The 11464-nt window shown below is 34.1% G+C and overlaps 2 protein-coding genes across 5 annotated transcripts; both read right to left on the bottom strand.

Moving 5' to 3' along the window:
• Positions 1–2786: 2786 nt before the first annotated feature.
• LOC102616716 (late embryogenesis abundant protein) lies at positions 2787–4413 on the bottom strand. Its single transcript, XM_006487196.3, has 2 exons — positions 3940–4413; positions 2787–3307 (listed from the first exon to the last, which is right to left on the bottom strand). Exons 1-2 carry the CDS (start codon positions 4321–4323, stop codon positions 3065–3067), a joined length of 627 nt encoding a protein of 208 aa, XP_006487259.2. The 5' UTR covers positions 4324–4413; the 3' UTR covers positions 2787–3064.
• Positions 4414–6246: 1833 nt separating this feature from the next.
• On the bottom strand, positions 6247–11233 carry LOC102615842 (uncharacterized). Of its 4 annotated transcripts, XM_006487194.3 has the most exons (7): positions 11066–11225; positions 10729–10780; positions 10354–10421; positions 9802–10246; positions 7892–7938; positions 6838–7777; positions 6247–6682 (listed from the first exon to the last, which is right to left on the bottom strand). In XM_006487194.3, exons 4-6 carry the CDS (start codon positions 10118–10120, stop codon positions 6860–6862), a joined length of 1284 nt encoding a protein of 427 aa, XP_006487257.2. In that variant the 5' UTR covers positions 10121–10246; positions 10354–10421; positions 10729–10780; positions 11066–11225; the 3' UTR covers positions 6247–6682; positions 6838–6859. The 4 variants fall into 4 exon arrangements, with proteins under 4 accessions (XP_006487257.2, XP_006487256.2, XP_006487258.2 ...); XM_006487193.3 differs by lacking the exon at positions 10354–10421; XM_006487195.3 differs by lacking the exon at positions 10729–10780 and having other exon boundaries at positions 11066–11221.
• Positions 11234–11464: the final 231 nt, after the last annotated feature.

The raw sequence follows: 11464 nt of genomic DNA, 5'->3' as shown, positions 1-11464 counted from the left end.
TGCCATGCATGGCATGCATCTTATTATATATATTGTGAGCCACGAAAGCAACACCATTTATAATAATGGATTGTATAATTATCTCTCTTCTTTTTTTTCAAAAAACAAATATATATATATATATATATATATGTGGCTATTCGATTACCAATGATTTTGAAGAACAAAAAAATCTGAAGAAAATAAATTACTTTTTTATATTATTTCCATTTATTATTTATTAATTGCTTTAAAAATCTTAAAACAAAAATTGCTATTTCGTATCATAATCACGAGAAAATAATTACGAGGCCTAATGTATGGATTTCAAAAGCAATATGAATTCTGTACGGATTAGAAATATGATATTCAACTTCAATTTTTTTTTTTTTTTGAGAGAGAGTTTAATTGTGTTGAAGTGCAAGTCGACGTGCTTTGCACCGTTGAATCGGCGTCATGTGAATTTGATTTGATTATCATCATATTTTTTTTTCTCTTTTATTATTAATTTTTTCAATCGGAAGCAAACATATGTTAATAATTTCTTTAAATACTTTTTTTAAAATAACAATTATGTAAATTATGAGAGCGTAAAAGGAAAATCGTAAAACCTTTATAAATAAAACCGACATAAAAATTAACGGTTTAGAATATTTGAAGGCAAGCCTAAGTTCCCACAAAGTTTCCTCTCTAACTTGATTGAAGATGATAAGAAGAATCAAATATTAAAATGATTGATTGTGTCCGTCATGATTTTTAATTAAAAAAAGATTGATCATCATTTAATGAAAAACTTAGTTGATTAATCTTGTTTAATTGACATTATTATCAAAATATATTAATTATAATTAGCCGAGCGATTGAAGTTTAAAATCTTTAAACTTTATCAAGTTATCACTTGTAGTAGAAATAAGAGGTAAAAATTTTCAAGTTTATTTAATTTCATCATTTAATGTAAAACTTTATTACTTGCATGTGAATCATTCAAAGCACACCAAATACTACTTGTACGAGCACATAACAATATATACAAGTGTAACGTGGGAGTATTTCCTTCATCAATTATAATTGAGTGAATGTAGTCTTCTCCCTTACCCAAGAGTGAGGAGTAGACATCCCTCGAATATTAGTGAGGGTTAAAATCTGGACAGAGCTCCATTAGCATTGATGTAAGTCGGTCCCAATAATAGTTTGATTTATAAATATCAATTATAGTCTCATGTAATATGAGTTGTAGTTTGAGCACTAGTCTCATGTAATAAAAAAAAAAAACAATATATATAACTACAACCACAATCAGTCAAGCATACCATGCGTCATGCCATTTTTTATTTCCTCACTCTTGTACCATATAAAATGTCTTTGTATTGCGGCTTGTTTGAATATAATAAGTACTGATGTATCATTAATAGAAGCAGTGGGGACTCACTGTAAAAATCACTTGAAACCTTGGCACTGGATCCAGGATTTATCCATGACAAATTAACAGGGGGTGTTTTCTGGGGCGGCCAAGGTTGTCCTCTTTCGAGAATTTTGAAGCTAAATGGAGCTTTGAGGGCTGTGGGAAATCGGTGTTTGTCTCTGGAAGAATTATCTATTTACAGCTGCTGTGGAGAAATCGGTGTTTGTCTCGTTGCTTTTTGTGGGGGACATGGGTTTGGAAGCAAATTGTTGCACAGAACTTAAACATAATCTAGCTACGATCTCCATCTTACTTGCAGTCTGTTTAATTTAGTCACGGCTTTGTTACATTAGCTCTGTTCTGTCCTAATTAATCATCTGCTATTTTAATTTATTCTAATATCTTCGTTAATCGTTGAGGTGGTGTTTGTTTTTTTAATATGAAATTTAAATAGACCTCAATTAATTTTAATTCTGAATAAAATTCAATGCCAGTGATATATTTATTTATTTTTATTAAAAATAAATATTAATTTGTAATAGTTTTTCTAATTTAAAAAAAATTGATATCTAATATTTTTACATTTTTATCTTTATAAATTACAAATGTTAAATAAAAGATAAATATCTTAAAGAACACAAATAAGATAATATATTATCATAATATAAATCATTTTCAATTAAATACAACCCTTATTTTAAATTCGTGTGGTGATCAATTTTATTGTCACTTACAGATCTTTTATATGAAAAATATTTATAAATTTTTTTTTCAAATAAACAATACTAATTTAGAGAAAATAAAAGAAAAAAAAAATAATAGTCTACCACTATATTTTCACAACAAGTTATAAAGATGGGTGATAATGTTAATTATTAAACTTTAATAGATAAGGGTATAAATTAATTAATTAAATAAGAATATTTTGAAAAAAAATCTTTTATTAATATTATTCAGATTTTTAAATTAAACAAAAAAAATTAAAAATTAACTTAATAACTGAAAATTTTTATTAAATAACTTTACTAATTGAAATTAAATCAATTAAAGGGCTCTACTAATTGATATTAACTCAATTAAATTATTAAATCAAAAAAATTCAAAATTAATCCCTTATTATTTAAAATTAATCATTTAGTATTTTAGTTTATTCTAATATCTCATAATCATTTGGCATGTACTCTTTTTATCTTCTCATTAAATGAAATTAAACCAAGTAGAAGTTTATCCTAACCATAGCTAAGATGATGACTTATGTACTGCGAAAAAATTAAAAAAAAATACTCACACATATCGACGTGGTCAATTGTCACAGGTAGTTCTCGATCAATGATTGCTAATTTTTTGTCATTTAATTATGGGTACACTGGCTTGCTATTAGCTCATAATTGAAACACAACAAAACTCAAGAAGAGGCCAAATTAAATGTCAATTAATTTCATAAAACATTCCATGCATATTCATCCCCAGTACTGAATATTACAGCAGTCGCGATCCACGGGCTCATTCTTTGCTCAACAAACCAGGTCCGAAAATTTAATTTGAAAAAAAAAAAATTAAGAGACATACAACACAACACATCACATCACAACACACGCAGCACGATACAAGCTCGCTCTTTCACAGCTCATGGACATTTGACACAATTTAAAGGGCCTATATGAATGCATGAGTAAGCTTTATTTAGTGGTTGTGGCTGCTGCTGTGGTGGCCACTGGGAAGCTTTTCCTTGATCTTCTCCATCATGCTCTTCTTCTCATGATCATGGTGCTGCGTTGCGGTTGTGGTGGTAGAGGTGGTGGTGGCAGCGGAGAACCCTGTCGTCTGCGGATGCTCGTCCTTTTGCTTCCCCAGAGTTAGTTTCTCTTTTATCTTCTCTCGCAGTCCCTTCTTCTTCCTTCTCCCACCTTGCCCATCATCCTCGGACTGCAACCCATAGAAATTTGTAATTGAGAGAAAAAATATAATAATAAAAAATATATATCAATTTAGACAGCATTCGTTTGCTAATTTTTAGCCTCGAATTTGTTTGTGTGAATTTGCATTTTCCCCCCAAAGGATTGGGGATGGTTCAAATTGAAAAATATATTAAAAAGAAGAGAAAAGCTCAATTCGTAAATAAAATCTAGCGTTTGTGCCATTCCCATCTGTATAATATTACATTAACCCAAAGCCCATTATTAGTTGTTTTTTAAAATAGTCTCTAATAAAAAATAAATAAATAACAGAGCTCAATACTGAAAGATTTCTTTAAAAATTTTCTTACATTTTGTTACTATATTCTATTAAAGGGAATAGAAAAATTTGTCCTGATTTGCATGTATCTCATGCAACACCACCTTCAGCGTTTCTTTGAATGTGTGTGTTGCCAAAAATTGTTACCAAAAAGTTTTGTTTATTTAAGACTATATATTCGATAATTTTATTGAAGTATAAGATTAAAAAAAAAAAAGATTTTAATATATTATAACGATTCCTTTATTATGAAATTTACCAATAATAATAATAACTCTTATTTTCTTGTGACACATAAATGTCGAAAACTTAAAATGTCTCACCGAACTAGAGCTGGCACTGCTGGAGCGCTGAATCTCCCCTTCAGCTTCAACTTCACGCTTACGCTCCTCCTCGAGCTCCTGCTTCAACTCTTTATGCTCATGAACACCACCAGCCCCAGTCGCTGCAACCGCGGCACCGCCCGCCGTCTCGATACCCGTAGGTGCTCCCGCATGCACGCCTTGTCCGCCCGTTAAGCCGCCACCATCAACTTGAGTAGCAGCAGGCGCAGGTTCGTGGGTCGTCGTAGTAGCAGTTGTGGTTTTTGTAGTGGCAACACCGGTAAGGTGCATGGGGTTGCCGTATTCGTCGGTTAACTGAACTGGGTTCCCGCGTTCGTCCGTCAGCGCAATTGGGTTCCCATGTTCATCTCGTAAATCTGCCATTATTTCTTGAAACTCTCAAGAAAAATTTCGATGAACTAACTTAATTTATAGATAGCTAAATATTCTGAACTCTTGAAGATTATAGTATGGGCAAAAGGAGTTTAAAAGGTAAAAGAGTGACGGTGGATCCCGAGAAAAAGATTGTGTTTGTTTCTGCATGTAATTTGGTGTTTACACGTGCTCGTTGGATCCTGAACGGACATACGAGATGGCGCCACGCCTAAAGAAATGAGTACAGGTGTAGGTTAGGGATGGCAATGGAGCAGATATGGGTTGGATCTACTCTGCTCCAGATCCATATCCATAATAAAAATCAAGATCTGTATCTGCTCCAGATCCGTCATGAATTCATATTTTTCGCTCCATATCCAGATCCAAAAAAGAAATAAATATATATATCTACTTCAAATCCGAAAAAAAATTAAAATTTAAATCTACTCTAAATTTGTCATGAATTCTAAAACTCATCAATTAAAAAGTAATAATTTTTTAGAATGAAAATTGAAGGCTAAAATGTATTGATAACAAATAAATTATATAATTTTTCTCAAAAATATAATAAATATTGTAGCTTATACTTTTACACCAAAACAACAAATAAGATAATAAAATATCCTTTAAAAGTAATTGTAGGAGTAAGATCAATCTAATATTCTATTGTCTCATTCATCATTCTAATATCCACGACATACCCACCCTCATTCCTATAACATTAGATAATGACATATAAATTAAATATGATTTATATTCAATCATTTATTATTTTTATTATGATCATATTTGACTAAATATATGAATAACTATATTCTTTAAAAATTATTTGGTCAATATAATAAAATAAATTACCAGGTTGTATTACTTGGCTTGCAATTTGAATATTGCATGCACGTGCTTTAGGGCTGACTGACCTTTAAATTTACAAAACAAACCTTTAAGTTTTAAGAATTTAAATGTATGGTAAATACCACTAATATGCTATGGATAAAATTTATTATCAGTATAATTGCACAATTGTTAAGAAAATTTTAAAATAAAATTAAATTAAAAGATGGGTGGATATGGATATGGATTTAGATATTAAGATAGATCCAGACATGCTCCATATCTGTTTTAGATCCACATATCAATATCCAAATCCGATCCAAATTCATTTTAAACCGACCCAAATACAATCCGATTGAATTTAGATCACGTGGATCTTAGGTCAGATTCAATCCATTGCCATCCCTAGTGTAGGCTAGCTTTACTATTTAGGTGACAACTCAATTCACGAAGGTTTTCGGCTGGAGCTTAAGATTATCCTCAATTGAAGAAATCCGGATCAAAATTGCCATCAAGTGGTATTTAATTGATTAGTGTCGTCGGATAATTGCATACAAGGATTAACAAACAAAAGCCACGAGTCCTGCAAAAGTGAGTCCCCGAAGTGACTACTAAGTGGGCATCGGTCCATACGCTCGCGGCATAATCTCTAATTTTTATGGTAAGGCACTGATAATGATCATACGAACATTAGAATAAATATTAAATATTGTTATCATCTGTCATTAGAAACACTCTACAGTGGAATAATTCCGCCACAACCACTACCCCTGTTGCATTACTTGCGTAGGATCCGATTACCCACCCCATCTTCTGATGGTCAAAGAGTTAACAAAATAAAATAAGATAAGACACGAGCGTTACACAGACAAGTCCTTCCAAAAGAAATTCTCAGTAACGGAAATTCACACGGTTTTATGTTGTCGGGGAGAATTAGCGTGTTGGTTGAAGAAGCATAGATTACTTATTTAACAACTTGGGCTCGTAGGCAATTTTATAAATTGTTGAGGGAACCCCCAGTGAATCCTTCATAAATAATTCACAAAATTGGGAAATTATGCATGAGCTAAATAATACTCTTTGAAAATCAAAATATTGCAATCAAACAGAATAATACATCAAACTTCAATTTCAAAATATTTGGTTTTGTACCTGCTAGTGACCATGCCCAAAATAACGCCCTCACCAAGAAAGAAAAGATGAGAGATTTTTGGCAGATGCAGCCATACAGATACAGAATCGGTAGAACAGATTCATGTATAGTTTCAAGCCCAAAAAACAAATTTTCTCTGTACAAAAATAAGAATGGATAGTCTCACAATTCATTTTCATTCTACTTACCTTTTTTCACCTTTTCATAATTATCTCTTCATTCTATATATTATTCTTTCTTTCTTCTTTACAATGTAATTCCAGTAACCAATCCTGTCAAAGCTTTTTGAGCCTGTATGCAGATGTGCTTCTTGAGCATATCTTGTTGAAAAACATCCAGCTATCTTCATCCAACTGAAATTGAAGAGAAGATCAAAGCTGGCATCTGCGTACATGAAACAATTTCAAATTAAATTACAAGGAGAAAAAATAGCCAGATTTGACCTTGTTATGTGAACAAGATGTACATTTGTCTATCTGTGCAACAATTTTTCTTTTTGGGAAGGACAAATGCATCATATATCGGGGAGAAAATATCACCTCCTTGTGGTGCAGAAGCAACTCATGTCCTACTAGATTTGGGCCAGAAGAACCCCTTCTTCCACGTCGAATGATTTTCTGATAAGGATCTGCTCCCCTTTGATCCAAATGAAAAGTGCCGCTTCAAGAAAGGCTTTCCTGAAGAACTTTTAAGGCTGGAACTGGAAGCCATCTTGGGACCCTTACCTTCATTCCAACTGCCTTTATGGCGATCCAACACAACAGAATTGCTGTCAAGATTGCTATCCACAATGCGATTCTTCCATCTCTTGTTATTTCTAGCCTTCGATTCCATTTCTGATTTCAATGCTCTTTCTGACAACTTATGGGTTTTTTTCTCCCCCAAAGTACAAACAGGGCATGCAGGGTCATACTTATTAATTTCAGCAGTTATGTTTTCCAAACAGTCAGCATGATAAAGATGGCCACAAGTTAGAACTGCAACTACACAAAGCTCAGACAACAACTTAGAGCAAACTCCACATGTTTGCATATCGACAGAAGAAGAAGCTGAGACTCGACTACAGGATCTGGCAATCTTCTCATGATTAAAGCCCAAGGACTCGCTATCAAACGACCACCTTTCCTTGTGAGAAGTAGCCATGAGCTCAGAGAAGGCATTCATTGACCAACCATCTGAAGACCCGACACCAGAGCCCACAGTTGATTCATTGCTCCAGGAAGGGATAACAGGCCTTTCTTCCCTAACTGAGTATCCATTAACTGACTTCAATCCTGGAATCCGGCTATCAGATGCTTGTCGTAGAAGTGGATGTCCAGGAGAGTGGCGAGGCCATTTTGCTGTGGTTGAACTGGCGGGATACAAGTGACTTTGTGATGATAAAGGGGATGACGTCAAGGATGAAGTTGAAGGCAGTGATAATGATAACTTTGCAGGAGAGGGGTGTGAAACTTCTTGGGAATCTGTTGACTCCTTGACCTAAAACATGATTCCCATTGAAAAATTATAACATCTTAAGAGGGGGGGGGGGGGGGGATCGTGTAAAATAATCATAAGGACATGGAAACAGCCTTTCACAGGAAAAAGCTCTACCTGTTCCAAATTCACATCCATAGAGATATTCCTTGAAAGAGAATGATCTGCCATTATAAAAAATTAAAAAACAGTGGGAAAAAGAAGAAAGAAAAGAAAGAAATAAGATACAACAGCCCACAAAGCTTACTAACAATTATAAGTCTAAAGCCAAGAAAAACTAATAGAGTCACAATATCCCAAAATTTGATACTGATTTAAGGGCATATAGTGATATTTTAGGTATAAGACAAATTAAGAATATTACTCAGTGTTTTAAGATAGTACCAATGTGACAAAGGATGTGAATCAAATGATGCCCTAAGTTATAAAAGGACCACAAATGGTTTCATAGCCAAGCCTCAATCATTTCTTGCTACTCAATATATTTAGACATTGGTAAATTTCGGGCCAGAAATGGTTTCATAGCCAAGCCTCAATCATTTCTTGCGACTCTATAAATTTAGACATGGGTACATTTCGGATTAACTCCCTCGTGCATCGGCTATCTTCAGATCACCCCCTTACTTATGAAAACCTCAAGTTACCCCATTCCTGTTTAAAAATGGGGGTGGATTGATGAAAATCTTTGGGGGAAGGGGGCGGATGGTAAATTGAGGTTTTCAAAAGTAAGGAGGTGATTTGAAGATATTCACTTCATGAGGGGATAATCCAAAATTAACCCTTTAGATATATAGATCTGCAACCTTTATCATAAAACTTCATCATAACACGCAACCACAGGATCAGCCACAATCAAATGTTTTATGACAACCTAAAAGTACAAATTCAAGTTTCAGCATTTCTCAAGCACGCTCTCAAGATGCATGCAATGTAATTCAAAAACAAATGAGTGTAAAACTACTCCAGCGAAGTTTGTTAAAGACTACAGGAAATTTTGACAGAAATGTCAACTAAGAATCATATCATGCATGCGCTACCAAGGAAACACAAAAATACATTACTCTTATTAGATGCAAGAAAATTGCTCTCAGTGGAAAGTAACCATAAGATCAGGAAAACCTAACCAAGAACCATCAAAAAAGAGTTTCCACCATGTTTACCAGAGGTTTGATCAGCAATGTCATTTTTTCTTGCACATGAAGTATAATGGGTGCAATCTCTACATATTACGATTTATGGTGCAGCCATTCACAACATATGTTCCTAATAGAACTTCACTCTTCTTTTGGCTTCAAATTTATACCCTTTTAGATAGTCTTTTTGGTTTAATGCTCTCTTTATCATCCAGCTAATCAAAAGAGATGAGCAATTTATTAAAAATGCCAACAGTAATTCAACTTGATGGTGATTTTACTATACTCATAGACTAGACTTCCCTATTTACTCTCCAAACAACTATGGTGCCTGATCATAATATATTGATTCCCAAATCCAGAAAGCTTAAACTATGGGGCCATGACATGGTGTTGTCTTGGTCAAGATAAATAGGAATTGCTGCACAATTAACTGGAATCTATGCTTCCTCCCAACCACAAAATCTAACTATCCTATTCATTTTGACAAAAAGCAGAGGTTTAGACTAGTAACAAAATGGTTTAAAGCATTAACTCCAGAGTTATTTGTCGTTTAAATAACCTTTGAAGTCTAATCATAATTACAAGGAGAACAGCATCAACATTGCTGCATAGGTAAGTATGTTTTAATAAGTGGATAGACCAGTGATTCTCCTAAAAAAATTCCAGAAGATTGTGGGGCTACCTGAGTTTTGTTGGTTTCAGTCGATGAATTTGTTGAGTTGGCCTTTTTATATGTTGTATTGATAAGCTAAACGGATGTATGATTCATATCTTGTTATCACAAGGACACAGAGTACACACTGGGATTATAGACGAAATCTGTAACTTCCAAAATTCATTTAAAGAATACAAATTATACTTAACATTAAGAGCTGCATCCTAAAGGTCTACCTGAAGTAGGAGTTCTGACATTCCCAGCAGCGGTTCCTTCAGAAACAGGCGACTTTTGCCCCGTATGCCTAGGAAAACTGTCTAATGGGCTACCTTCCTCTGATGCATATGCTGATTCATATTTAATATCTGATTGATCATTCCGACTAATTCCATCTGGAAACCAAGCTACAGCAGTCTCTTCACCTGCGACCCGTCCTCGGTGGTCCCATCGAAAGCTCCACGTTGGTGAATACCGAATATTTCTATGCAAAATATCAGCACTTGTTGAACTAGTTATTGTCTTGTCTCTAGCAGCAACACAACAAGCAGCCCCCATTCTCAAGCACAACTTGATATAAGCTCCCCCTGATAACCTAAAACTCTCACTCACATCCCCCAAAGTTTAACTTGAATAAAAAGTCCATGCACCATCAACTCATAGAAGAAAACACAGGTACTTCCTCTGAAACCAAAGAAACATTGACATAGGTGGCTTAATATTCCGAAATTGAACACACACAAAAACAAACAACCAAAGAAAACACCAAAGTTAAATTATCTCAACCTTACCCAGCTTATCATAAAAACGAAAAATCAGAGCCACAATAAGTTTAACAAAAGCTCCATAAATCCAACTTCTACATAACAAAACAACTGTAGATCAGATGACAATAGTTACCACAAACTAAACAATAACATTAAGGTTGTAGTTACTCAAAACATCAGCTCCACATGAGAACAACCAAACAATTTCTCAGAGCGAACAAAGCAACTACGAAGGCAACGGGAAAATAAGCTGATTTCAGTAAAGATGTAAACCACTTGCGCTCACTATTGATACAAGCAATCACCGAAAACAAGAAAAATAACTATAAAAAAAAAAAGAAACATGTAAAAAGAAAAAACAAAAACAAAAAACTTTCCAGAAATAAAATAGTGACCAACCAAGTATCGATTCAATCTGCTACTCTCAAGGGAACTCCAGAGTAAGTCTAATCTGATTAATCCAAAAAAAAAAAAAAACTAATTTTAGAAACCACAAAAAAAAAATTAAATTCAAAATCCGCTACATAGGTCAAAAGAGATCCGTAATTCACGCCTTGAAAACGGCACTTACAGTCAAAATACACACAGAATATTTGTAAATAAATAAAATAAAATCTAAATAAAATCGGAAATGATGGAAATACAAATCAGCTACACAAATATCGTGATGATAGTAACAAAAACAAAATAGCGAAAAGCTATCGCCGTATGCGGACACAGGAAAAAGAAATCGAACCTGACGTGATCGAACCGACAGGAAACGGGAGCGTTTTTCAGAGTGGGAACGAGAGAGTCATTTGAGAGAGAGACTGAAAAACCTTTGATTCTTTTGGTTGCAGTGTGAGAGAGGGAAAGGAGTGAGGTCGTTTTAGACGGTTTCGGTAACGACGTTAGAATCTGTTGCTCCGGGAGACTTTTGGCCTTTTTCCTGGTTTTATGCCGTTAGATTTCACGGCGTTAATGACGTATGGAGTGGCCTTTTGTGCCACGTAATGCATTGGTGCTTTTATTCTCGCTACCATATTTTTTCGTAGAAAATGAGATAATAGCAACAGGTCCCTTATTCTTAAAGTATTACAAATAAGGACAAACTTTCATTTCTTTCATGTCATCCCAACCATTCAAATTATTGTTA

This window comes from Citrus sinensis, chromosome 8, assembly GCF_022201045.2.
Source record: "Citrus sinensis cultivar Valencia sweet orange chromosome 8, DVS_A1.0, whole genome shotgun sequence".
NCBI lineage: Eukaryota > Viridiplantae > Streptophyta > Magnoliopsida > Sapindales > Rutaceae > Citrus > Citrus sinensis.
The sequence above is the reverse complement of the archived record's forward strand: the minus strand, read 5'-3'. Positions and strand labels throughout refer to the sequence as shown.

Bases quoted from the DNA above. Each gene is read 5' to 3' on its own strand.
- LOC102616716 (XM_006487196.3), bottom strand. From the start codon at position 4,323: ATGGCAGATTTACGAGATGAACATGGGAACCCAATTGCGCTGACGGAC. The intron at 3,308-3,939 runs GTGAGACATTTT...TATGGGTTGCAG, and splicing joins GCAGTGCCAGCTCTAGTTCG to TCCGAGGATGATGGGCAAGG.
- LOC102615842 (XM_006487192.3), bottom strand. From the start codon at position 10,120: ATGGGGGCTGCTTGTTGTGTTGCTGCTAGAGACAAGACAATAACTAGT. The intron at 7,939-9,801 runs GTAGACCTTTAG...TTATAATGGCAG, and splicing joins TGTCAGAACTCCTACTTCAG to ATCATTCTCTTTCAAGGAAT. The intron at 7,778-7,891 runs GTAGAGCTTTTT...ATCATGTTTTAG, and splicing joins TGGATGTGAATTTGGAACAG to GTCAAGGAGTCAACAGATTC.